Source organism: Spea bombifrons, chromosome 2 (assembly GCF_027358695.1).
Source record: "Spea bombifrons isolate aSpeBom1 chromosome 2, aSpeBom1.2.pri, whole genome shotgun sequence".
In the NCBI taxonomy this organism is placed as follows: domain Eukaryota; kingdom Metazoa; phylum Chordata; class Amphibia; order Anura; family Pelobatidae; genus Spea; species Spea bombifrons.
The window spans coordinates 91,201,069-91,228,459 of NC_071088.1; the positions used below are offsets into that span (position 1 = coordinate 91,201,069).

At 38.7% G+C, this 27,391-nt stretch overlaps 2 protein-coding genes across 3 annotated transcripts in view; both read left to right on the plus strand.

The window, feature by feature from the left end:
• Nucleotides 1-997: 997 nt before the first annotated feature.
• On the plus strand, nucleotides 998-14,779 carry TSGA10 (testis specific 10). The gene is made up of 20 exons (XM_053455162.1): nucleotides 998-1,145; nucleotides 2,396-2,611; nucleotides 3,515-3,580; nucleotides 4,141-4,291; nucleotides 4,454-4,623; nucleotides 5,070-5,216; nucleotides 5,429-5,602; nucleotides 6,321-6,398; nucleotides 6,531-6,682; nucleotides 6,842-6,957; nucleotides 7,426-7,580; nucleotides 7,852-7,907; nucleotides 8,712-8,880; nucleotides 9,400-9,510; nucleotides 10,041-10,226; nucleotides 11,820-12,029; nucleotides 12,117-12,319; nucleotides 13,154-13,262; nucleotides 13,865-14,013; nucleotides 14,549-14,779. The coding sequence occupies exons 1-20, from the start codon at nucleotides 1,092-1,094 to the stop codon at nucleotides 14,571-14,573; spliced, it is 2,697 nt and encodes an 898-aa protein (XP_053311137.1). The 5' UTR covers nucleotides 998-1,091; the 3' UTR covers nucleotides 14,574-14,779.
• Nucleotides 14,780-17,845: 3,066 nt separating this feature from the next.
• The window catches only part of CRACDL (CRACD like), a 44,139-nt gene continuing 34,593 nt past the window's right edge, over nucleotides 17,846-27,391 (plus strand). The window contains exon 1 of one of the 2 annotated variants that reach the window (XM_053455163.1): nucleotides 17,846-18,127. The gene's annotated coding sequence lies outside the window, so the exon portion shown is untranslated. The remainder of the gene's footprint in view (nucleotides 18,128-27,391) is intronic. The other variant, XM_053455164.1, reaches the window with a different exon arrangement.

Consider the following 27,391-nt stretch of genomic DNA (forward strand, 5'->3'; position numbering starts at 1 on the left):
ATAATCCAGGTCATCTTTATTTCAGACCGCCAATCCTCCGACATGTAGGCACTAAGGAACAGTCCTGGCTATCAGTCTGTGCCCCTCTTCACAAGTTCTGGAGAGGAACAGGTTGAATGACGGGCAAATCTTTGTGGACTACATAACCCATGATTGTCCGGCTGCCTTAAGGTTGGTAGACCATCATGGGACATGTTGTTCCTAAAAATGTGCTACTCGTGGCCGAGTATCCAAACTTTCGAACACATGAAATACGGATTAAATTACCACCCCACACTACCGCACATAAATGTTTTCCCCCCATAGGGTTGTCTCATATCCAGGCCTTTTCTTTATATAAGATCCAAAGTTTGAGGGTTATCTTATAATCAGACTCGTCTTGTAATCAAACAAATACGGTAAAATCGAAAGTAGGTATAAAGGTTTCAAAATTGCAAGTACTGAAAAGCATCTCCATTTTGAGATCGCAACAACAGTTTATGAAGTAATTTGCAACATTTTTCTTCTTCCTCGACACGAAAAAGTGCAAAATGACACCAGAAAATATAATTTTTTCCCCCACAAAAAAATCATACTAAATGAAGTGCTGTATCGCATCCACCACACATGAGGTCACATGTACCGTAGTTATAAAGGCTGGCTATTCCTTTTATACACACTATCATGTCTAATGTTAGGTGTTGTGTCTTAGGTGTGTTTGTGACACACAACGTCCAAAACAGTGGCTTTTTTTGGCATTACAAGTAAAACACACACACAACAAATCTGGTGGCTTCAAAACATTGAATGATAGCAGCCTTGGGGGCGTTTGCCACATCGCAGTGTTTGCTAGCCCCTCAGCATGGCACAATATGAAGCACCATGAAGGCCCTGGGTGTTGCCGTGGAGTCCCTATGGTAGGGGTGGGGATGGTGTGAGGCGTGTGTTTACAGCAGCCAACTACCCTGACAACTGAAGGAGGTTAGTGAGGAGGGAAAGAAGTGGAAAGTGCGGGAGTTGGGGGTCAGCCCCACGAGAAGGCGGATCTTGGGAAGAGAAGAAGCTTTCTGAGGTTCAGAGAGCGAGTAGAAGCTGCAGCCATCACCTTCACCATGGCCAGCAAAAGCCGGGCTGGGAGCAGGGCGATTACGGAATTACAGATTAAGGTATTTACCGATCTCATGCACTTCTATGACACATTTCTTAAACCTCAGCATTTATTTATGCGCTTTAAGGAACTCGTTTGGCAAAGTTGTAACTGATGGCAGCTAAACAGATGTCCGTGGTGACTTTTTTTTTTACATTAAAGCAGCAGGTCCTGCAGCGTTAATAAAAAGTGGCTGTAAATCTCAGTGCTGAATGAATGCATTTTGGCATGAGGTATGCCATTCATTAGACAGCGCTGAGATGCGAGCACCGGAGAAGGAGTTTCAGCTTTCTGTTGCCATGGCGACAATCTTGGCTGGTGCTGCCTTACGGTTGTAGTGTTTATTTACATAGTACTCCTTCCCTGTCTGTATCTTCCATGCTGCTTCAACGTGCATCGAGCTGCTGTCGTTTCTATTAAATAAGTTATATGACAGATTTGGAAATGTTTTCTGCTCCAATAAAAATATGTCAACGTGGGAGGCTTGCTTGGACTTATTAAAAAGACCCGGGAATGTAAATGATGTGCTATATCTGAAAACAGATATTTTACTGTGACAGAGGTAGTACGATCAATATTTGCAATATGGAATATTGTGTCTTCCTTTACTGAGAGGGTGGTAGACAAGTAAAACAGCCACCCAGCAGAAATGGTATTCAAACATGTATAGAACAGGCAAGATCATGGACTAATTAAAGAGTCTTTACATCAGGAAAAATGACTTGATGGTCTGAATGGTTCTTATCTGCCGTCAAATTCTGTGACTGTGGCACTTTTCATAGTAGAGAAACAATGCTAGTCCTACTTTTTGTTCTACTGATTAACAGTAATCGATATGGAAAAAATAGCCCGGTGTGCTGGAGGAATAAAGAAGAACCAGTGTGTGTTGGCCTCTTTCTTAGATTCACTTTTTCCTTATGGTAGAACTTTTTGCTTATCTGAAAGTTGGCCAGTTAGTTGCCTTGGAGATAATTATTTGTTGTTTACCAGAAAGATAGTGGAAACCAGTTTAGCAATTAGTGGGTTTTAATTGGGAGGTATATCTGCAATCAAAGGTTTCCAGGTGTCCCTAAGCCACATGGCACCAGATCTTATCTAGCCTTGTCGGATAGGGTTATTGGGAGTTGTATTTCAGCAGAAGGTGGCGTATTGTTAGCTAGCCCCATTGTATATAAAACTATAATGTCAATCTAGTGGTTTAAATGTGGTGCATTCTACTTTGACATTGAGTAGTGCATTTATTTAACTGGATAACTCAAATTCTTGTAGATAGATGAGCTACAAAATACCAACCGAGGTCTGGAGCAGCACATTCTGCACCTCCAGGAAGACAAGGAATTGGTGAGCGATCAGGTTGATGTCCTGACTCGGAAAAATGAACAGCTGTGCAGCGAGCTGACGGAATTAGACCAGTTAGCAGAGCAGCTGGAGAAAGGCAAGAAGCGCGATCTGGATGCTGCTGAACAAGAGCTTCAGGATACAAAGGTAACTACAGTATATGAGCAAACAACCTCAAAGCTTTAAAATTTGCTTTACCTCTCCATTCCAACATCATCAGTCTGAAATAATGTTCAGTTACTGGCCCCCCAGCGATCTCCTGGCATCACAGGTTTTATTCCATTAACCCGGCCACTGTGGAGAGCCATATAGCTGCGCAAGTCTGCACACTTGTCCATTGTGTCTACTTGTTAAGGAAGCTATTGTGCTGAAGGCACATGACTTTCAGTAATGTCTTTGGGCACGGCAGCGTCTTTATGTTGCCCCCAGCGTCCCCATGCTCTGCAGACCCCTCTCTTTGTGAAACATTCCACATACATGCTCCCCCCCACACCTCTTGGTGGCTAATTGCCCTGGCTAGCAGACTAACATGCCATTGGTATGGATGGACTTCTGAAACCTGTATACAACAGCCTCCACCTGAATGAAAAACTTGAATAAAGGGCATCAGTGTCTCAAACATTTTTTTTGTTACATGAGTATCTGAAAAAAATCTCCAAAAGCATTTGGAGAGGATGCAACTTACTGACAATAAAACACAGGCATGCTCCCACATGATAATTGGTCTCCCAGGAAGGTATAGACACAAAAACGAATTTCAATGAAAAGTTTCAAATGGAAACCCAAGCATGCCGTCAATCATACTGAAAGTCACAGCACACAGCTCCAACATGTCCCATACGACAACTTTTATTGACATTTATGACACAAATTATTTTGACAGTGTAGTATAGAGTAGAATCTCCTACTAAAATAACCTGCTTGTTTGGTTGGAATACCAAACAGTCTTGTAGTTGCACGATCTTATTGTTTAACGGTCACTGTGGTCCTTCCAATGAAACCAGATTGAACTGTGTGGGTTTTGTGTTGTTTTTTTTAAATTCTTTTTAGAGTGAAATTAGAAGACAGCAGAAAACCATTGCAGACTTGGAACTCTTGATAAACAATGTAAAGCTGGTGAGTTTTTCATATGGAAAGTGTTGTACTGCATCGTATACTATGATACTAAGGGGTTTATTCACCGTAAGTTGGAGTTTGCAGGAGAGTTGCAGTTTCATCTGCTGGACATTACTGTGCATTATGAAGGTCTAACCCAGTGAGCTTTTCTTGCATGAAGGGTTTAACTGATCCTGTATAACGCACAGTTAAGTCAGTAGTATAACATTCAAGAGAACTATTCCCTGATTTAACTATGCATTAACCAAAGCCACCAACCTCTCCTGGCAGGAGAATTTCATTGGGGCTCCTCATAATGCAAATCTCCTGCAAACCCCCACTTTAATGAATAAACCCATTTCACATTTTTGCAGGGTACCTCACAAACACGTTTCAACCTTTAATATTGATTTTAATTAAGCGTACTTCCAAAGCACAAACCATAGGATATACTCCAGAAGACACCAAGTTTGCCTACTACATTTTGTGCAGTGTTGCCTTATAACTTCATGTGATTTCTTACTGAATACAATATGGTGAAAAGCATGATCATCTGAAATGTTTTTGGAACTAAAAATCAGGAAGCTGACATGGCCAAAGAACACTTAGGAAAAGCAGAAATGAGCCTGAAAGAACAAAAGGAGGAGAACCGGACCTTGAACGTTCTCTTAGACCAGCTACAAGAAGATAAAGATAGACTGACCAAGAAACTTGAGAAAGCTGAGAAAACAGGTAAGACATTAAAAAACTTTGCACTTCTCCGGGAGTAAAAACCTTAGAGATGCCCTGCTTTCTAGTTTAAGTCAAGCAGAATCTTCCAGAGACCTGGAATTGAGCATCAGTATTTTATTTTTTATTGATAACGTGAACACTGATTCCATTCAATTTTAACAGAGAAAAATAATGTTCTGGCAAAAGAAAAGAGTAAAGCAATGGCTCCCTCTAAGCTTGATGCATTTGTGAAGACTTTGGAGGAAGAAAGAGATCATTACAAGCGGGAAGCAGAAAATATGAGAAAAATGCTGCGCGGACGAAGTCGTAGTCCCAAACGTATCACCTCTCAGGTTGGAGACATTTAATTCACAAAATATTTTATCTTTCAGCAAAATAAGGTCTCATTTAATTTACCATAAACTTAAAAACTAAGGTGTATTCAAGTATATATGTGTATTAGATGAAATAGTCTAAAATAACAGCATGTAACCATGTGTATAAATAAAACCAATTATAATCTTATTATAGAGCCAAATTAAACAGACACATAATATTAGATTTTTGGATTGTATTGTCTCTTTAAATGGCACATAATGATGCACTGTGGGAGATTTTAGGTGGATTGATGTAACATGAACAATTAAATTGTTATAAATTTACCATCCCTTGATTATGTCCAGGAAATATTTCCGCTCCCTGGTATAAAGGCTTCTCTCAAACCTACATAATGCATATTTTGTATATCCGTTATACTGTACTTTACACATCATTTTTCTTTGTAATCTTGTCTTTCCAGCTGGATTCTGAACTGGGGAAAATTTTGAAAGAAAGAGATGCCATCCAAGCCATGCTAGAGAAGTATGAGCGACATATGGCAGAAATACAGGGAAATGTGAAAGTTCTGACATCAGAGCGCGACAAGACCATCATGCTTTATGAAAAGGTATGTTTTTCACTTGGATTACGTTTTATGATATATGTATGGCATATAACATATTTGTAATAAATATTTCCTATATTTCTTCCATTTATAAACATATCATTATTATTAATTTCATAGTCAGTGACTAGTTTGTATGGTGGCTTGTTGCACGAATAAAAAGTTTTTTATAATTGAAAGATCTGTACCATATTTTTTTTCTTCTTCTGTATCAGGCACAGCAAGAAATAGCACAGCTTCGAAGAGAGCTTCTAAAATCCCCCAAAACCCCCAAAACAAGTCTGACAGCTCAGTCCATCTTGAGGCGCGTGGAATCTGAACGTGACAGTGCCATTTCAGACTTACGCAGGATGACCACTGAACGTGACAGCCTTCGAGAAAGGTTAAAGGTATAAAATGTTTCCACACTCATCAAGCCTATGGGTCATTGTTAGTTGCATATGGTATGATATAGACAGTGAATAGGTAAAGGCCCTACTAACCAAAGAACATTTTTCATTGATCTGAACTTGTTATGCCAACGGTATGAAATTAAAGTGTAAGATGGCTAAAGGACTTCTGGTGATCAGAGATCTCCCCTGTAACCGGCCCAGTTACATTATGGATGTCTATGCCTATGGGTCAGGCAGCCAGCAGCCTGAATATACCACTGCTCAGTTTCCGTGTGATTATAGTTCCCGATTGTATTGTTTCTCACCTATTGTTAAGTGGTCGTTGTGGCTTGGTTGGTTCGGGTAGCCTGTGTCGGCGTAGTTAGAATAGTTATTTATTTTCTATGCTATTGAATAGCGATCTTTTAACATTGATTTTAACCCATCTTGGGTAAATGGAAATTTAGAATCACACTAAATATCTCCAACTTAATTACACAGCTTGGAAAGCAAAAAGCACAAGCTAAGGAGTTCTTATATATCATTATATTTAATGATAACTGTCTTCTACTTTATTCTACATACACCCAGTACCCGTGAGTTTATTTTTTTATTTTTTTTTGTGGTTACTAATTAAGGGCAGAATTGACATAAGAATAACCTTGTGAATTGTCAACTTAATATAACACCTAACACACTTATAGGGGCTTTTATCAGTGTTTATTTCTTTTCTCAGATTTCTCAAGAGACAGCCATTAATGACAGAGCTCACTTGGAGCAGAGTGTGGAAGAGTTACAATGTTCAATTCGAATTGTACGTATTTGACTGCTTTGTGTATAAAAATGTGCGATGCATGCTTACAAGCTAAGGCACAGCTTATGGTATTATGCAAGAACTTTTTTCATTATTTAGACTAATATGTCACAATGATGATTTTCCATATAGGTAGAAGATGAGTGTGTGGAACACAAATGTAAACTTTCAGCCCTGAAAGAGACCGTGTGCTCTCTAGAGAATGAAATTAAAATAACGACAAGACGTGCGATGGAAGCAGAACATGAGTTAATGCAGCGGAAATCAGAGCTCGACTCATTAAGGTACACTTCAAAGACCCCATAACCTCCAAATTAGCTTTCAAATGTTGCACATCTGCTAATCTAGGAAGCTGTTTTCCTGTGGGCTGCTCATATGTGTATACAATGCAGAATAAAGCAACTATATGCTGGCAAAAAAAAAGTATTGCGTACCATTCACAGGCTATTGAATGAAAAGACAGAGCAGTCTTTGGAGGAAACTCAACGGCGCCTCTCAATGAAACTAAGTGAGCTGGAACTTGCACAGGAGAAAACTATGAGACTGGAAAATAAGATTGGTAAATAGACATAGGCACTGTGAAAAAAAGACTTTAATTCTTTTTTTATTAAAATAAATTACATGGTATATGATGGACCATGCAGAAATAGAGACAGGAAAAATGCTACATAGGTCCTCGCTTTGTCCCCTTTAGTGATGAGGGCACCCTAGGGTGATTAACACATGTATAGTCCTCTGGTATTATGCCTACAAATAAAGTAATTTATACATTTAAATCTTTAATTTTAATGGTTTCTTGTCATAAATGCAGCAGTACAATTTCTTTTGAAGCCAGATTTGGCAGATTATCCTAACAAGTAACAGAATACAGCACTGATGTTTTATGTTCTTCAGTTGCAACTCGAGTAGTCATGGTTGTTTAATTTGCACCATGAAAAGCCTGGAATATTAATTGAGGCCACATCCATAGTAGCACTATTATTAAATAAGACTAAATAAGATATCACTGTATCATTTACATCTCAAGGTGAACAAACAAGCCAGAACCTCTCCCAGCGAGAAGAGATTTCTGTCTTAAAGGCAACTATTTCCCAGCTGGACAGCGAGAAGGATTCTCTGACATACAGCTTTGACCAGAAGACAGAAACTATTTCTTCGCTTGAAAAGAGCATTGCTTTTAAGGTAAGATGTCTTGACACTTGCTAAAATAGACATATTGCTTCGTTTATGTGTTTTTGTTTTAGCAATTTTAGAAATTTGGATTTTGATTTTTGACTAGACTAGAGTGCTGTATAGCTATTGCTGTGAAGTTGAAGATTAAGCTTCACTATAGATCCATATCATTTTTTCCCTATATGCAACTTGAATGTATTCTCTACCCATTCTCCTTCTTGATAATGACTACCTGAACGCCAGCCAATGCGACACTCTAACATATGCATTTTCTGTCTAGGAAACCACCATTCAAAACTTAAGAAAGGAACTTGGTGAAGTGGAAAGTTCTGCACGGTAAGGTGCTATGCAAATCATTGGGTTATAATAAAATGCTTGATCATCACTTGTGCATAAACTTCCTTGAAAAGGTGGTTGGAAAGTGTATTTGTGAAAATCAACCCTGAGCTTGTTTCCCACACATTGTTCTGATTGGTGTGATATTTACGGGACAAGACATACCTGGGCTCTTATTATCAACTGCTCACCAATGTGTTCTTATAGCAAACAATTCTTCTATGTGTTTTCCTTTAAGACTTAAAGAGTTCATGCAGGTAACTATTTACCAATTCTTTCTATTTTAGCTGGTTAGTTAAATGATCAATAGTATAGTATCCCATACAGAACTGCCAATGAAGAGTATATATTGCGCTACGGAATTTAATGGCGCTATATAAAATAATAAATAATAATAATATTAACATACTTATATGATCCCATTGACAAAGAGCATCCAGACTCCACTGCACGACCAGTTAGTCAACACACTGCTGGGTGCAGTCGGGTTGAATGTAAACTATATAAACCCAGTAGAGGGCCAAGATGACAGCATGTTCCTTCCAAATTGAATTTTTAACCAGCCTGCCCTTGATCTGGCCGGGTATTAACACAGGTTTTACAATCTAGTGTAACCAAGTTAAACTCAGGGTCACATTAGTGAATAACTCAGGTAATAAATCACCAGATTGCTACATAAGTAGTAGTAGCTAGGTACAGTTGGATCAGTGAATACATTTTATACTGCTCAAGAGATCAAATATTAACATTGCATAAAGTGCATGCACGTGATTCTGATCAAACGTATTCTTCTTTTATTGGAAGACAATCTGCCATGATTCTGAGCAGCCAAGAGCAAGACATCAGCCGGCTCCGTCGGCAGATGGATGAAATCAGTGATGAACTCTCTCGCACCGGACGCGACAGGGAACAGGTAGCTCAGGAGAACATCCGTCTGCAAGAGCAGCTGTCCAAGAGCAAAACGGAGATGCAGGTAAACATTTATTAAACTGTTTCATTTCATTTCAGACATTCAAAACTCACTTCACTTACCCTTTTATGTTATTTTAAGGAAGTAAATCATGGATGCTAGAACTCTTATATTTTCTTTCCTCAAAATGTTTTCCACTGTGATTTTTAAGAACTATGTATGTAGTTGCTTAATTGTTGCATGCAAATAATATACTCTCTGGGGTAAATAAACCATAAATACAATTATTCTAATCATATGGGAGTACTGGTTCAAACATACCAGAGGTATATCAGTGGATTCTACCCAGGCTTATAAATTAAACTCATTAAACCTGGCATAGCATTTTCTATACAACTTACATGCTGTCAGAATCCAGTTTTATAAGGGCAGCACGGTTATACAAAAACTTGCCTGTTGGGTCCCCTGATGACTTTACCTTGAATATTTGCTTGGTAGCCAAGGGTCAAGCCACAGTAAGCCCTTTTGTCTCTTCTTCAATCCATTACACAATATAAATAAATTACCACTATGGCTTTCTAGGCTCAAAGCCACAAGTTGAAAGACTGTCAAAGCAAGCTGGAAGACGTGACACTCAAATTACAAGATGCCCTTACAAATGTTGCAAGGCTGGAAAACACAGTTGGTTCCAAAGTAAGTCAGACGTGACCCTGCTCTCTGATTACTATCATTTCTTTTTTACCTATTATCATATATAATCATGCTTAAAAACACTTTGCTACAGACACATATCAGTTCCGCAGAAAAACACACACAAGATTTTTTTATTTGTCTATCAGGGCAGTCTAATCCACTGTGGAGCACAGTGTCCACCTCATTAACTAAGCTTTGACGTAAAGTGAATGGACCCCTAAATCGAGACCACCTCCTGACAATCAAGCCTATGAGAGCTTGTTGGACATCCCATTCCGAAACCATGGGAATATAAGGGGATTTTTATAAAGTGTCTAAGGTCTTTTGTGCCCATTCAGCCAAAAGATCATTTGTCTGGCTCACTATTGACATTGTAATTAGTCCCAAAAGTATTCAGTGGGGTTGAGGTCAGGGCTCCATGCGGGCCACTCGAGTTCCTCCACACCAAGCTCATCAACCATGTTTTACTGCACATGTTTTGGAAATATTACCATAATAATAATAATAATAATTTTGATGTGCACGGATAGGAAAAGGAGAACCGCGATCTTCTAGATAACTATCGCAGCGCCACTTCACAGGCGGAAAGTTGGGAGAAAAATTTCCACCAAGCAGAAAGCGAATGCAGGTCTGTCAAACTGGAGCTTCTGAATGCCGAGTCTGAGCGCCGGAGGTACAAGGAAAGAGCTGAATCGTTAGAAGCAGAGATTGAACAAGTAAGAAAATAAGCAACATGTGTTTCCCAGAGATACAACGTCAAATTGTGATATTCAAATATATACAACATTGCGATTTCCACCAGGGAATTATAGGAGGATCCTATATTATTTTCACACTAGCACATATTTTGGTTCACATTGACAGTGCATTACTGCTGGCAATACTTGAAATGAATGATTATGTGCAGAATTATACCACGTATTCATTTATCAACAGTAAGTAGTAATGGGCTCTGTTTAGTAAAATAGCATTGAAATCATCATATAAGACGGAGATGCTTCCCACACCTCGTTTAAACATATAAAAAAAAAACGTTGCCCCAAGACTAAGGGATTATTACTGAAGTTATTCAAAAATCTTTATGAACTTCATGACCAGGGGTGTTCCCACTATATTTTTTTACATTTTTTTTACTATGTTTATTTAATCATGGTCCACCTTTTTATGTTTAGCGCACCCACACAATTTATATATTGTGTTCTCAAGGACATAGGCCTTTTGATACCTTTTTCATACTACACAGCTTTTTGCTGTTTTATAATTTTGGGATTGAGGGCAAAGAAGGATTTCTTATTTATGTTTTTAGTGGCAGGGGAGCGATGTGTTTGGGCACCTATTTTTACCTTTTTTATTATTGTTATTTATTACTTTTTAAAAAAAAAAAATCTTTTTTGGCGTTCTTTATAGAGCTCAGGGATCTTTCTGATGTCACTGCTTATGATGTCATGGTGGCAACCCTTGTTTAAGTTACTTTTCTTTTTTTTTTTTTATATTTGCATTTGGTCACAGAGTAATCAGCTGATTGCAGTTCCAGTGATCAATCTTCCCTATGGGAACTATTTTATTTTGAACTGACACTGCCGGCAGAGAAAGCACAAACAGAACTTTAGACAGACATTCAATTTCATTTAAGTATAACAAGTCCTTGCGCAAGCACCAGTACATTTCATCTGTTAGCGATTCTGGCTCCTGCGGACACCCTGTGTACCGGTGGGGAAATACCCCGCTTGTGCAAAAGATCTTAGGTTGTAGTATTAAGTCGTCTTGGTCATCTAGCCCATGATCCTTAATACATAATAGTACATCCCAAGATTAAGCGGTTAAAACAAATGTCACTTTTTTCTACATTTTACAGTTTTGTTCATGTAGTAACCCTAATTATGGCAGCCCACCCTGACTAAATAACCAAGAATAATAGGTTATATTAAAAAAAAAAAAAAACCTGAGTGGTAGGGACAGCTTTGAGTAATTACGGTCAGCTTTGTGATAGATTGGAGAAGTAATCATGTATTTCTGGTCAGATTTTGTGATCCATGCTACTATTTGGGAATACACTGCGAATCCATGTGATATTCGCAAGAAAATCAAGCTCATTTATAACGCAGCTATCTGCCACCTAAATGCACACAGACTGGAGATCTGCATTGTAACAGGAACCATGATTTATTGTAATTTTAGTAATAGTACAAGATAATTCTTGTTAAATGTGAACAGCAAATCATCATTTTTTTATTACATGTTTTTTTGTTTGTAATGTGTCTGTATACGTGTGTTTATTGTTATAACAAAAATCTACAAATATTTTCCAGCATCTTACCTCTGAGCAGTCCTACAAGTCTCGGATAAATTCCCTGACAAAAGCAATATCACGAATGGAGGAAGAGCTCCAGCAGATGAAAGGCGAGAAGGCTTCAGTGCTCAGTGACTTGGCCTCAACACGAGAACTCTGCGTTAAGCTGGACTCGGGAAAAGAGTTTTTAAACCGCCAGCTCTGCTCTAAATCCCAGGACATGGAAAGGGTATGGAAATTCTAGCTCATGTGAAAGTACCATAGGGCTCTAGGTTTACTCGTGTAGTAAGCATGCCTTTTTCTGTGTTGTTTGCAGCTTCAGTGTGAACTAGAAACATCACGTTCGGAGACAGAACTTTTGAGGAAGCAGTTGGCCAGCGAGCGAATATCCATAAAGAATCTGGAATCTTTGTTGGCGTCTAATCAGGAAAAAGAATACCAGACGCACTTACGGGCCGAGGAGCTGGGCTCTGAACTTCAGCTTCTTACAGAAAAACTCATTTTGGCAGAGAGCAAACTGTAAGTAAAACTTTTAACTATAGATGTAACAGACGCAGACTTGTACAATTATTTTCACAAATTTGTTATCCTGCCATATTATACGAGTATATTTAGATATGGTGTTTAGTGGACCATGTAGGCAGCTTATGTATCCCTTAAAGCCAACTTAGTCATATTTAAGATCCTAATGTGCGTCAATCTGCTATAGCAAGGCATTTTCACACGGCCAGTCATGTAAAAAGAATACTTACTGCTGGTCAAACTCTTAGTGAATCAGGAGACTTACTTAACAATGCTCGATAGCTGCTGAGTGCAGCTTGACACAACTTACTGGGGATCTAAAAGTTCAAAATACACAGCTCAGGTTGACAAGCTCATAGAAATCATAGTTTATTTACATTTTTGAATACATCAAATTTGTATAATTTGAAGGAAACCTTTAAATACATAAAATTATTTTTTTTAAAATCAGGAGGGACGTTTATATCAACGCAGAAGAAATGTTAGAACAATCTCAAACTAGAGTTTCAGAGGCTTTTTAGATGTCATTTTAGGAAGTTTTACTTTAATGAAGAGGGTATTAGATAAGTGGAGCAGCCTCACAGCAGAAGTGCTAGAAGTTTGAACATGCATGGTATAGACATAAAGCTATCCTGAAGCTAAGCCAATTCCAAGGACTTGTTAAATGGGCCAAATGATTCTTATCTGCTATTGTTTTCTGTTCCTTTAGGATGGGAATGTTGGTTAGCTACAAGCAGCGTGTTTTTTTTTTTTTAACCATAGGTGATTAAGTAATTAAAAGGCAGGTTTTTTACATTAAAGTGAAGAATTACTTTTTTTTCTCAATTTAAGTGAAACCCAGAGTCGAGAATCCTCCCAGCTGAGGAATAGAATAACGCAGCAGGACACCGAACTTGAAATCACGAGAAGACACCTGTCAACGGAACAGTTTGAAAGGCAAGTGTATGTGAACTTCATTTACTTCACACCATGAGTGTTTCATGATGAGATGTCTGAATTCAATGCCTCCCACATTCTGTCAGGTTTGTTATCCTGATTCTGGATATTCTGTTCACGACTGACAGACTACATTGAAATCTCAGGGTTTCCCACCCTTTACTCTGTCTCTCCAAATCGTTCTTAAAACATGTCATCTCTATAGAGAGAAAATAACATTTTACTCTCTCAAAAGGGATACAATTTCCACATGAACATTGCACCTGATTAAATATACAAATATTCTAATATTCATTTTATCAGCATTAATATATATTAAGTTCTGTCTCTGAATGTGATGTTTCTAGTTCCCTCTGAAGCTGCAAACGATACAGGAAAAGACATGCTTATTACATGACTAAACCTAAGAACACACAGTACTTTCATCGGAACTAGAATTTCCATACCCTTTCCATTAGAGCAGAGCTGACGGTTTTAAAGCTCTTTTCCTGAGTCGACTTTAACGTGTTGACGTCAGGTCGTAGAGCACGGACGCCTTCTCAGCTTTAATCTGCTGGATCTCTTCCATTTGTGATAATAAATGTTGCTTTGTTTGTCCTTAGGGAGCGTGCAGTGAAGGAGCTTCGACGTCAAACATATCCACACCAGGCAAGTTCTTCCTTGAGAAGTTCTCTAAGTCCTTCAAGAGCATCACCGAATCGCTTTTTCCGGTCCCCTGAGCGTCTCTCTAGATCTCCTGTGAGAAACATAGAAAGGTACGTAGGCATGTATTGGTTGCACACAAAAGTACCCAAGGGTCTTATAGATAAAAACTCAAATGATGTATGATATTCTGAAGAAAAAAAACAGTAGGAAAGATGTACAGTATTCTACTTCTACATATATTCTATGCTATGTATCAACAAATATAATTCTATTTATTTCAATGATTAGGATGAAAGTGAAGATCTATAAGTGTACAAGTAGCCATCGCCCTAAATGTGTTTTGTTAATAACTAAGCCTGTGTAAACGTATAGATTTACTCTACATTCCCTGCCGCATTGCATTATTTTCTATTCATTGCAAGGTAGATTTTTAGCGGTTGCCGTATAGAAGTCCTGGCCGCAATTTTGGGATGAGGCAGGAAGTAGAATTAAAAGTCATGCGTTTTCAAACATCATTAACATCAGTTCTAATTTACATGGAGTCACTGAATTGAGACCTTTTGTTTTTCTGTCCGCATAGAACATTTGCAATTTGTGCGTACTAATAATGTTGTATCATACCAGTACTCTTTTCTTGTCTTGCAGGAGTTCATTCTTCAGAGACTTCTAGAATGGACACAAGATAACGTTTGGCTTAAAATCATCATGAAGAAGCAGGCTTAAAATTCACTAGAATTCTTAATGAAGCTGCAAACAGTTTTGTGAAACAATTGATATTATGACAACAATGAGATCAACTTTTTGGTTCTTTTTAATTCTGTTGGTGTCTACAGTACTACCCAGTGATGTATTTCAGACTAGGCCCCGCAAAACCCGGGGGGGGGGTCCTGTCTTGGATGACCAGACCCCTGGTGTGTTTCTGCTGAATAAGCTGGCACACCCTCCATAATATGCTTTAAAAGGTGCCTTTGAGTCAGAGTGCCGGCATATGACATCATATGCGATGCTCCTCAGATGACATCGTGGCCGGGGGCGCTGCCCTGGGTCAGGCCCGTGATAAATACCTCACTGGTTACTACCCCAAGGAGTAGTAACGGGAAGAAATTCTAGCATTCACCCTGTGTTGTCATGCATATATATATCTCATGTAAATTCGATACATTTTACTGAAGTGTATTGAATCTAATTTACTACCTACACATCGTTTACACAACCAGTGCTTATCGGATCTATAGATTTATATCAGTACATCAATCTATATTTAAAACATCACAATAAATATAAATTATGCATATACAGTAAAAAAAAATAATATTTCTAATATAGTATAAAGTACCTTCTATCAACTACCAGGGCAAAGATTTGGGATGGACCATGCAGAAATAAATCTTTTATATTTTAATAATATATATATATATATAGTGAAGCCTTCGATATATCAACAGCATCTACCATGATGATGAAATTATTACATTTCTATTACTTTTTGGGACCACCTATGTAGGATTTTAATCACTATATCCACACATTGCAAAACACTTATAGCTTGTGATAATTGCATTTATTAATTGGCGTATTAAATATATATATATATATATATATATATATATATATATATATATTTTTATATACAAGACTGCAAGCATCGAAATAGTTATTTTTTTTTTTTAAATAATGTATTTAGCAACAACAATTTAAGCAGCGCTTTACATACTTTGTGGCAATACTCAGGGTAAAAGAGAGAAACCAGTTCATAAGGTAAAGATTGCCCTGCTTACAATCTAACAAACAATCTATATAGCTTAGAAGGCAAAATGAACATTTCAATTATATATTATAATTTATCGTTTCCTTTAATACATTTATCCCTTTGAAATGCCTCAAATATTTGGTGTGGCAAATTTTGTTTTTGTGTGGGATGCGGGGAGTGTTCCATATTAATTAATTGTGTGACTATTACTTTATTAAATTAATGTTTTATTATTGATGTTTTTTAATTCATTGTGTTTACAAGGTTTTATAAGCTAAATGAGCATTTTAATGAGAAGCCTGAAAAGTTGTTATCAAAAAACGCTCAAAAAAGTCAAAAACCTGATTTCGGGAAAAAAAAGCAAACTTTTTAATGGTTATTGTCATTTCTATTTCCTTTTTGTGGTTTTGAAGTTCTGTATTTTATACTGATTGTATTGTTTTGTTACAGATATTTATAAATAAACATTTATATTTTGGATGCAATGGTGGTTTGTTTTAATATTGTTTGTAGATTTTTTTTTTCACAGTATGAATACATTTGCTTTCCTTTCAGTAATAGGACTATCTGGTTTAATTGTCATATTGCTAAATACAGTTAATAAATGTAAATATATTAAATGGCATACCATTTTTACTGAAATACTTACATTTTGGGAATTTTCTGCTTTTAAAGGGGTATTAATAATACCCCCCCCGTGCTTTTGAGCAGTGTTTCTGTATGAACTGATCTGCAAGGAGTTTAAGTCCACTCTTTTTACTGTTTATCTTAGTGATGTGGGCATCGTTACCCCTTTAAATTGATCTCAAGTTATTTGCTGTACATGACGGTAAAAGAAAATATATCGCATTTGCTCAATTAAAAGACAGCCTTGATTACAAGACGACCCCCCAAGATCCCAAACTTTGGGAAAAATGAAAGAAAAAAGAAAAGGCCTGAATACAAGATGACCCTATTGGAGGAAACATCAAAAACACTCTCTCACGCTAATACTCTCTCGCACAAACATTTATTCTCTTCCATTGTTTGTCAATGTCTCCCTACCTTCTTCGCCCTATGCTTTTGTGTCCCTGTCTCCTTTTCATCAGCTTCATTTCTTCTCCTGCCTCCCAGGTATCCGCTCCATTATCCAGGTACTTCCACAAAAGGAGCTAAGCCTTCGTGCGCATCATCTTCCCCCATTGAACAGGGGAGCGGCTGTCCCCATGGTGGTCTGCCCTTTTGCGGAAGTACTCCAAGAGGCCAGAATATTGCAGATGGATATACGGAGAAAGACGAGCCTTTCTTCACCTCTCTCCACAAATCTATCTGCAATATTGTGGCCTGTTGGGGGGGGGCACCATGGGGACAGCCTCTCCCCTGTCCCTTCAATCAGTGGAGGGTGTGTGAGAAGGCACTGGCCTTTTGCAGAAGTACTTGGATAACAGAACTGATACTGGAAGGAATTCTGATGGACAAGGGAGGTTGGGGTCACGTAATGTGTATTATGTGACCCCACTAGGAGAATGCAAGTTGCAGGGGAGACAGGACTCATCAAGGTAATATGGTGAATAGTGTGTGAGTGTGTATATATATAAATGCTAGTCAGTGTGTGTGTGTCGGTATGTAGTGTTAAAGTTTGTGTATTGTGTTAGCATGTTGCAAAGTGTATGTTACTGTAAGGTGCTAGTGAGCATATGGTGTTACACAGTGTAAGAATATATTAGTGTATGGTGTTAGCATGAGTGTGTGTGTGTGTGTGTGGCTGTCGGTGTATGCCTGGGGAGAGCCTAGGTTTAGTGGCACCTAGCAGACACATCACACTGTATTTCCATAAAGTATAAGCAAATACAAAATTTGTTTCAACCAACCAGAGCAGAATGTCAACTATATTTGTTACTTATATAAAAGCATTAAAATGTCACCTATCTTGCTTTAAAATGTGGTCATCTGTTACCATCTCGCTCCCTGAGGCTGATTACTATGTAGTGTGTGGACTCCAAGCTTCATCCGGCAGCAGAAATAGCTCACTTTCCACCTGTCACATAGAGAAATGGGAAGAAACAAGTACAGAGGGAGACATCCTGAGGTTTCTCAATTACTTTGCAGTTGCATGTATATATGTGCTAGTTCAAATTGTCGTGACGTCATGCAGATGCAGTTACCGGAACTTCACAATGAACGAAGCGGTTTGTTTCCCGTGTCCCCAGCGGCAGCGTACCTGGATAGGGAGCTCCTGCCCACACCGTGGCTTTAGCTGTGATAGGAGGGCGCTGTCCCCGCCTGCAGCCGGAGCCTGCGTGCAGTCCGGTCTCGAGCCTTGCAGCCGCACAGAGTCCCTGCTGGTCAGGGAGTCCTCTCCCATGGAACGTCACTCCTGGCGGACTTCACTCGGGACGGATCTCCTTACCGCTCGCAGGTGAGGAGCTACAGCATTTCTCTGCGCTCAGCGGAATAACACGCTCCCGGTACACTGAGATACTTCACATCAGATCGTAAGTGGAATAAAACAACCCCCTCTAAAAGTTTCTTTAAAAGTATCTTTCTCGCTACTGATCAGTTCCGATCCAGCCTGTTTGGGAACCTGTAACGATCGTCTCCCCATGATTGATAGGCGAAATGTTTTTATCCTTATGCTATAGATCTGTATAGATAGAGACAGGGTTCATACATTTGTAACAATTGGCTTTAACCCTGTAGGTACCAGAGGCATCCTAGTACTTGGTACTCCAAGACTGTGCAGTACATTTATTTATATTGCACATAAAATATCCATATATCAACTGTACTGTCTATAATTTTATGAAGGCATTTATTTGAGCTAACAGATGTTTTTTAACATTTTACTTCATCTCTAATTATACACCATTCTACACATAGATACACCCTCGGGATTCAGGGTGCGATGTGCTCGGCAGCCACTGTAAATGTGTATGTGTGCTCTTACAGATATGTTGTACATGTCATTTAATAGGTTATGTTAGATTCATGTACGTTATATGGCTACCTGTTGCCTATGCCTAGTAGTCCAGTGGCTGCTCCCAAGTTGGATCCAGTGTCAGACAGGAGTATTAGTAGTGGTGACCACAGAAACCTTGGTATTGTGGGACTCACATACTCTTGTTTGGGGCCTATGGGTGCCATATGATACATATTTGGGGCATAGACTATGACTTCCCCCCATTTTTGAGATTCCAGCGCAGAAGTGAAATGCTTTTTCCATGGTTAATAGATCCTCTATTGCATATAAATAAAACAGAACCGAGGACACTCCTTCTTAAGTACAAGTTCTCAGTAGCCATAAACACATTTTGTGTATGTCACCGTTATTTACTTAAGATTAACCTGCCTGAGCTCTCAGACTGAGGAATTATTTGAGGTCGGACTGGGGCCAAGCAGGAAACAATGCGGTTTTGACGTTGGTCGCAACGCTGTCTTGAGTTCCACTGGAAACCTTAGTAATTGTTTGTAGTGCTTTGGCTGCTGATGCCGTCCTCATCGCCGCTTAACGCCAAAGTGTTTTTCACTTCTTTAACAAATAACCATATTTCACAATAAGTATATCTTGCGTTAAAAACATGCGCTAAGCAGCCAAGGCTGCTCTTGTTCATATCACCTGTAGTCACTATGGGATTACCTGACGTTAACCTATCCCTGGGGTAATTTGTTACCATGGTAACCGCTGTGTAATTGATGTACTAGATACAGGGCTGAACAAATCCAGACCTCGAGGGCCACAAACGGAATCCTGTGTTTCCGAGTCTGAAAACAAGAGGTTTTAATGTTTTTTTTCTTCCCAAAAATTGTGGCCCAATTGCGGCCCTAGAGGACTGGAGTCGCACAGGAAAATATCGAATGCTAGTCATGCTGTGAACGTACGTGTGGTTTAAGGAATATGATATAATACAGACATTTGATATCTGTGGGATATCTTTATACTCTGAGCATAAAGTAGGTAGTGCATACTGAATATACAGTCACGTTGCGTGAATCCGGGTTTAGTATGATTATAGGAGTCATGTAAGGCTCGATGTAGGGGTATAGAGGTGTATTTACAGAATATTAAATATTTGCTATGTGTATGTAGTCTGTTTGTTACAGTTCTTGTTAGTATGTGTAATTAAAGCAAGTAACGCAGTTGGCATTTATAAGGTTATAAATGTATACGGTTTAAAGGTGTGTATGTTTACAGAACATGGTGACGTCAGCAAGGTGTATGCACATGCTAGGTTCTGCCCAGCACACGCGCTTTCTCGTGTTTGTGATGTGTCTGTTTACAGATAATGCAGTAGATGGGGGAGAGTAAATTGGACTTTTTTGTACAGTAATGACACTAAAAGATTTGTACAACATGGTATCTCTGGCATGATTAGACCTTTTGCAGTGCATACTCTATAATAGTACCTATTATGTTGGGTGGAAAGTTGCACGACGTGAACTGTCTGATGTCAGTAGAGTATGTATTCGTATGTGTGATAATGGTATATGAGGTTGAGTGTATATTTGTTACATACCGTACATTGTTGTGAGAATTGGTGTTTGCACATCATATAGTTTTGCATACTGAACAGCTAAGGCAGCAGATGTTCCTTACACTGAGGCTTGACCTGTATTGCTTTAGCTTTCTTAATGGGACACTGCAGCGACTATATTCACTAGAATACCATCTATACATCATGCCTCCAGATGTCCCTCTTAGCTGTGCACGTGTGGATACTATGAGATTTTCAAGGGGTCTATAGAGCCCCCCACCATCAAGCACCAAAAGCCACCCTATTGATTTATATGGGAGCGGGTCGCTGCAGTGATTGGCTGGGTAAGAATCCCAAACTGCCAAGAGTGGAAGCGGTGAGACACTGCAGCGTGTTAACAGAGGGTTTTTGGTGGTGGAGGGGGATGCATATTAAAGTACGTACTGAATACTTCAATAGACGTTCATTGTTGATAAGGCTGTTTCCCGGGAAGTAGGGTGTCCCTTTAAATGTTTATATAGTAAGTGTGCTATAGTATTCAAATATCATACACATGATATTCCACCAATCGTGTGTTGGCTTTACTATGTTCTTATCTAGCCACACCAGTTACGTTAGTGGGAAACTAATTGGGATTTTTTTTTTTTTATCAGTCCCAGCCATAACGGGTACAATGGGTTCTGATAGTATGTGTCCTTGGAGACCAGAACCAAAAGAAGTGTACTGTGAAGGGTCAAGAGCGTTGCGTGTAGCTGGAGTCAGCTTTTGTTCCTTGAGAATCAAACCTCCATTGCCATTGTACCGTGGGGTACTCCAGGGAACCCTATAACCTACTGATAAGCTTACATTGTACTGTAGGGTATTCTGCGGGTACATAACACCCATAGCGTAGAAAAATGGCTTGGCTTCAATATTACTGTCCCTTATGTTCATCAGTAAGGATAATAAGTAAGGTTATTGTTTTATGCATCTGAAACATAAGAAAATGATTAAATGCTTGTAAACAAAGGCAAAGCTATGATAAATACCAAGCATGTAACAACAATTTATAGAACAAATAAACCAAAGCCAAAATAAATAAAGACCGAGCAGAAATTAGAAGAGCAAACTTACATTTTACTACACAAGCAAAAAAAAATGTCAAGTTTCTTTACTAGAGAAGTAATTAACTGAAAAAGAATAAGAATTCTCAAACTCTAAGTGAAGATCCTTTTAGTTTTCCATGTCAAGTGTCCTTAAGATAACGCTGATGGCACAGATCAATTTAATCAAAGAAATGACTCGAGGTACTTCCATGTCAGTTTGAAACCTTTGTGTAGTATAAAGGGCAGGTGTACGTTTCTGTAGGAGTCAGCGCGTACTCGGCGTTCAGCGATGTACAGTGAGGCTAACGTAAGAAAGTTGAGTCGCTAGTTCAAAGTTCAAAGACTAAAGAATGATCCAGTGTTAATCTCTTCCGACCAGTCTTTATGCCACGGTATTAGAAAGAGCTGCAGTCGGCAGCAGCTAGATCTTTATGCGAATCTCCACACACAAAAAGAAGCAAGTGTTTCACCAGCGCACCTCATTCTCATATATCTATGGAGACATACTCACGGGGGATCCGGTGAAGTAAAAATATCCAACTTTATTCAGAAAGCCACAAAATCGATTCAGCATGAGGAAAGTCAATCTCACGCGTTTCGCCACTAGGCTTAATCACAGTGCAGGGTAACATTTGCACAAGCATAAGATTTTTGCCCATACCAACTACTAAAAATTAGAGGGAACACTGATGTGCTTGCGCGCACACATGCACTTTACCTCCAAGCAGCTCCAGAGCTGGCTGTTAGAAGATTTTCCGGGGGACCTACATAATGAGGCTGTTTGGGGCAGTAGACTTTCCTACGATACATCTTTGGAGAAAGGGATATAACTTGTACATAGGTTGAAAATGTTGCCTTGTACTTCTGGTGGCGTCTCCATGCACCCCTCGCCAAAGCATGGGTGGACTTAAGCAAATGTTTTAGAATGCAGAGAAGTACACCCTATGTTTGTAAAGATGTGGAAATTATTCTTCTCAAAGAGCTTTGTTAGGCATAGGTCTCTCATTCACTGCATTTCATGCAGGACTTTACAGTATGGACCTTTGTTCCTTCAACTAGGGGGAACAAGGTGGCTGGGAGATTTAAGTGTTTAAAGAACAGTTAATAAAAAAAGGTTACTGATTATATATAATCTGATATATAATTGCTTTTTCTAATAATCAATTTTTTTCACCATTATGTCATGCCTTCAAATGAAGTAGACAGTTCACGCAGTATACTAACTAACATTGGACAGCTAATAATGCAGACAAATAACTATGTAAGCATATACCTGTGATCCTGGATCAAATGGTACATTTTGCTTGCGCAGCATGCCTTTTTTGATTTATAAACTACATGTTTTCTGACACCTTGGATGTAGATGTTGGACACGGGATTGATTGGTGCTCCATCCCACCTTTTTTAAGTTTGAGAAAAGCTATATATGAAGTAGCTTAGTGGGGTAAATGTGTTCTGTATTAGCTTATTCCAAACATGCATGAGTGACCCACCCGGGCCCTGTAGAAAGAGGACTTCCTAGTGATCCCTTTATAGACTGTGTTCCCCTGCCCTCTATTTATACGAGGATTAAAATGTTTCCACGCTTGTCTGATCTGCTTATGGATGATGTACTTTGGATTGTTATCCATTGCAGGAATGTGAACCGACTTCAGAAGTAGTTCTATTGACTGTATTTTGTCACGTGGAAAAAAAATACACCAGAAAATCTTAAATATTTAACCATGTCTATTGTACCCGCTCCCTCTGGAGCTAGTCCTTCTTTAATGGGTTTCTAATAAAATAGAATAAGGTTTGCATGGAAAGTGTAATGTGTAGGTACCACAGATCTAGATCAGAAAAAAACAGCAGTCTCTTATTGACGAGGAATGTTATCAAAGGTCATGTTCAATACACTGTAAATGAACTGTTAAAATACAGAATGTGTTGTGAGTATCCGATATGGAATAATTCTACTTTACAGTATAGAAGTTTGTGATAAATCATTCTCATGAATATGTCATTTTAGTTTCGCCTGGATTGTTGTAAGTAATTAACTTTACTGTTTTAACACGCTTAACTATGTAATACATAGAATTCTGTTGGTGGACCAAACGTATAAATATGGCATTTTAGTGCTTTGCTTACTAAGCCCATGGTATGACTTAACGATTGCTGTACGCCAGCGGAACCCATCCGACTTGAAAGAGCTGGAGCAGTTTAGCCTTGAAGAATGGGCAAAAATCCCAGTGGCTAGATGTACCAAGCTTAAAGAGATATACCCCAAGAGACCTGCAGCTGTAATTCCTGCAAAAGGTGGCGCTACAAAAGTATTGTTTCACAATAAAAAAAAAATATTTAGCATCTTCAAAGAGGTAGGCATGTTGTGTAAATCAAATGATACAGACCCGCAACAAATCCATTTTTAATTCCAGGTTCCAATGCAACAAAATAGGAAAGCTGCCAAGGTGGGTGAATACGTTCGCAAGGCACTGTACAGTTGGAGAACCAGTGACCTAGTGCCATAGGTGCAGTTTTAACTGAGAAATAGGTAATTCTGTGTTACCATGGCAACTAAATCTCCGCTTTCACTGCTGGTATCCTATCTCTTGGACTTACCTTGGTAATATGTTTAATGCAAAGCTGTGCAATGTAAACAAATTACACTGGGTCATGTTATCTACCGGAAACCTAATCTGTTGCTAATCTGTCAGTATGTGGGCAAGCTGGCTATTTTTAGACGCTCCTGCGGGCTCAGCAATATCCCGGAGACAGACACACCATCAGCAAACATTTTACTTGGGATGGGGAAAGGTTTCAGGGACCAGAAAACGGGGAAAGCGAGAGAGAGAGAGACTGTGTGTGTATATGTTTACTTAACAGGTGTGCAAAAATTTAGATTGTTTTAGACCCAATAAGATTAGATTCCAGCCCTAAACTAGGAGCCAAGCTGCAAGTATAACGATCAAATAAGAAGAAAGGCCTGACTCCCAATACATTTAAGAAACTAAGTAACAATTTCCGATTGGCATGTAAAGCGATACTCAGGCAAGCTCCCAAAAACTCTACTCTGATGACTGGTTACTAGAAGTGACCGCGAGCCGCGGCCGTGCTTCTAATGAAGGTCTGGGATGTGAAGAAGCATTGGGTTAATAGATTTTTTGATTGGATTCATTCTAATTCCCTTTTTGCTTTAGCACTCCCTTGGGTTAAATGATTCAGATAAATGATCGGTAAGGTATTCATAACAATACCAACATACAGGTGTGGGAGCCACAAAGAAGACAGCATTGTTTGAGCTGTAATCAGCGGGTGTGGATTAGTTCTAGTGCATGTGTTGCCATATCAGAAGATTTACTTTACCCTTTCATGGCCAAAAGGGCAAAATAAAATGAATGATGTTGAAAAGTGTTCTCCCACTTGCAAACGGCAGCATAAAAAGAAAGTGTTCCATCTAACGGTAAAATAAAGAGCCGTCTTCTCACCTTAGAGGTATTTAGTATAGGAATAGATTTCTGTGGGTCTAGCATTTGCTCTGTGTGTCTTTTTTGTGTTCGGTTGCTTCATTTAGTAAGACAAGTTAAACAAAAAAAAATCTGGCATTCCTTTGTGCGCCATTGAATAGGCAGATCACATCTTGCAGACTTTAGCCTGGGCTAGGACTGGCTTCGGTCTAATTTCATCTTGCCGTGGGACACTGCATTCCATGCAGTTCTATAGGAGAAATAAAATGTAAATAACTATCTACAGCGTGCTTGGTTTTGATATCCATTTACTCTTTAGTTTCCGTCTTGCAGGTTCACTGAAGATGCTTTGCATTCAGGCTTGTCTGACCCTGCTCAGAGGCTGTATTTACATCTATCTTTAAATAATGTATTCACATCAATGCACAGACAGGGAATCCCTTTATAAAAATAATTGATCCCCAACAATATGGCATGGGTGGTTATTGTTGCGCTGGACAGTTATTAGGTCAGTTATATCTGCTTTATCCTATTGGAGTTACGGACAAGGTTGTTGCTTTACATTAATCTGAAGGTATCATCCCTTCTTGGACGGACTGTGTGTGAGAGATCTAATGTAAACCTTCTCAACCAAGAGGGGATAATCCAACGGATATTATAAGGACGTAATCTAATTAGGTTAAGAGATAATGCATACATTTTGTATACTGTTCATAATGTAGCTGGATATTGCTAAACTTAATCTTACATGTCTGTACCAGCTATTTTAGTAATTGTAAAATCATGTATAAAAGCAAAAATAACACATTTCAATTTTTTCAAATCCATGGAACAATTGTACATGCTAGAACACCTTAAAACTCCATTCCAACTTTTTTCCAATTTAAAGTTTATTAATGTTCCAGAGCAACGGTGGTACATTACTCAATATATTCGTAGCACTAGCCGGTGTACACATCGTGTACCAAGATGAGAAAAAAAAAACCCACAAACCAAGGAAAATGTACAAGGACTGGGACAAATTTACCTGAGATGCAGCTGAGAAGCCCACCGTCCCTGTTGCGGCACTATTGCAACAATAAAAGCACAATAATGTAGCCCGTGAAGAACAAATCGGGAACTGTGAATTGTGCTATTTCATGTAGTATACCTTTATACTCTGCTCCCCCAGGCATCGATACCAGGAGGAAATCAAATATAAGCATAATGACAAATAACCCACATAACCCTTTAATGTATGTAGGGAAGGGCCCTCAATCCTAGCGGACATCTTCTTGTATCTTCGGTCAATCTCCACAATAGTCACCACATGACTCTAGGTAGGTTGTGAAAAAATTGCTTTTGGTCCATGTGCCCAAGTCTGTTAAATTTATTTGGTGTGAAATATTTCGAGACCCCTTTCGTAGCTAAGACTGCATCATTATTCACCTGGAAAAGGTAATTGTAGTTCCCTTTCCCATTTTCCATGTAAGGCCATCTGATAGAATGAGAAACGTGAGGATGTCACAGGGGTGACCATGAAGAATGCTACTAATGTTTGATTCTTAATGGAGTATGTCATCTTTGGTCAGGAACCTTATGTCGGGAAAGAGCTTTTGGTGGTTTATTCTCATTTGTAGCCACAACTGTCTTCCTTTTTGTTTGTGTAAACCACTCGCCTCCATGTTTCAATCTCTTTTTACATGAATGAGATCTGGGGCAGGTCTCTGGTGATCTGGTATATAGGAGAAGAGAGACCTGTATATACTTTGGCTAATCTCCCATTGCATTTTTCAGCAAACTAGTACATGAATGTGCCATGGTGCCATTTGACCCCTATTATCGAGAGGAAAAAGGCTTTCAGGGTCTGCGATTAGAAGGCTTGAGATGAACCTTTTCCTTTACACTGTATGCTTGCATGCGTCTAATTGTTTCATTGGAATCAAGGAGAAAAAAGCATGTACTTGGAATGCCATGGCATAGTAGACCTTGGGATACTCTGTATAGATGACCTTTCAACTCCTTGTTGAATGTGTTTATTGCTTCATGTTTCAAACTGAGTGTACTTTGACCCTCTCTATTAAGCCAGGCTGAAGCTTTTATTTTTCCATTAATAATGATGATTATAAAGTTCCAAAAGGCTGCCCTGCAATCTGTGTTCATTGCATGTGTATATGTATACATGGTATGGTGAACAGAAATCTCGATTTTGTTTGCATTAGATCAATATCTAGCCCCCCTAATTGGGCTTTTTACCTCATTACTAAAAATGGCTTCTTAGTAAAAAAAAAAAAATATATAGTATGACAAGCTTATTAATCGTTTGTCTTATGACAAAAATCAGTCTTTTCAACTGCATTTTTGATACTGTATATTTAGATATTTAGGTATTTTTGATAGAAGATATTTACAGATACAAACACCTTGGAAAGAAGAAGAACATCCAGAGAATTGGGAAATGATGCTGGCAATCCCTCTCACCGCTGAAAAGAATTTAAAGGCAGAAGATGAGATTCAGAGACAATTATAATATATTATCACTAGCGCAACTAGTTTCTCTCTGACTCTGAAATTAAAAAGGACCCCTGTGTTCACAAGCAGTTTTAAAATTGTTCATCTTTGCAAAATGAATCAGCTTTCTCTGGACTAACTGCAGTCTTTAGTAAGTTCTAAGACCATTGAGCACATTGTTATAATGTTACAGCAGTTTATTAACTAAACCAGTTTTAATTTACTGTCTACCATATGTGATCCATGTGCTGATATTCTGTATATGCCCA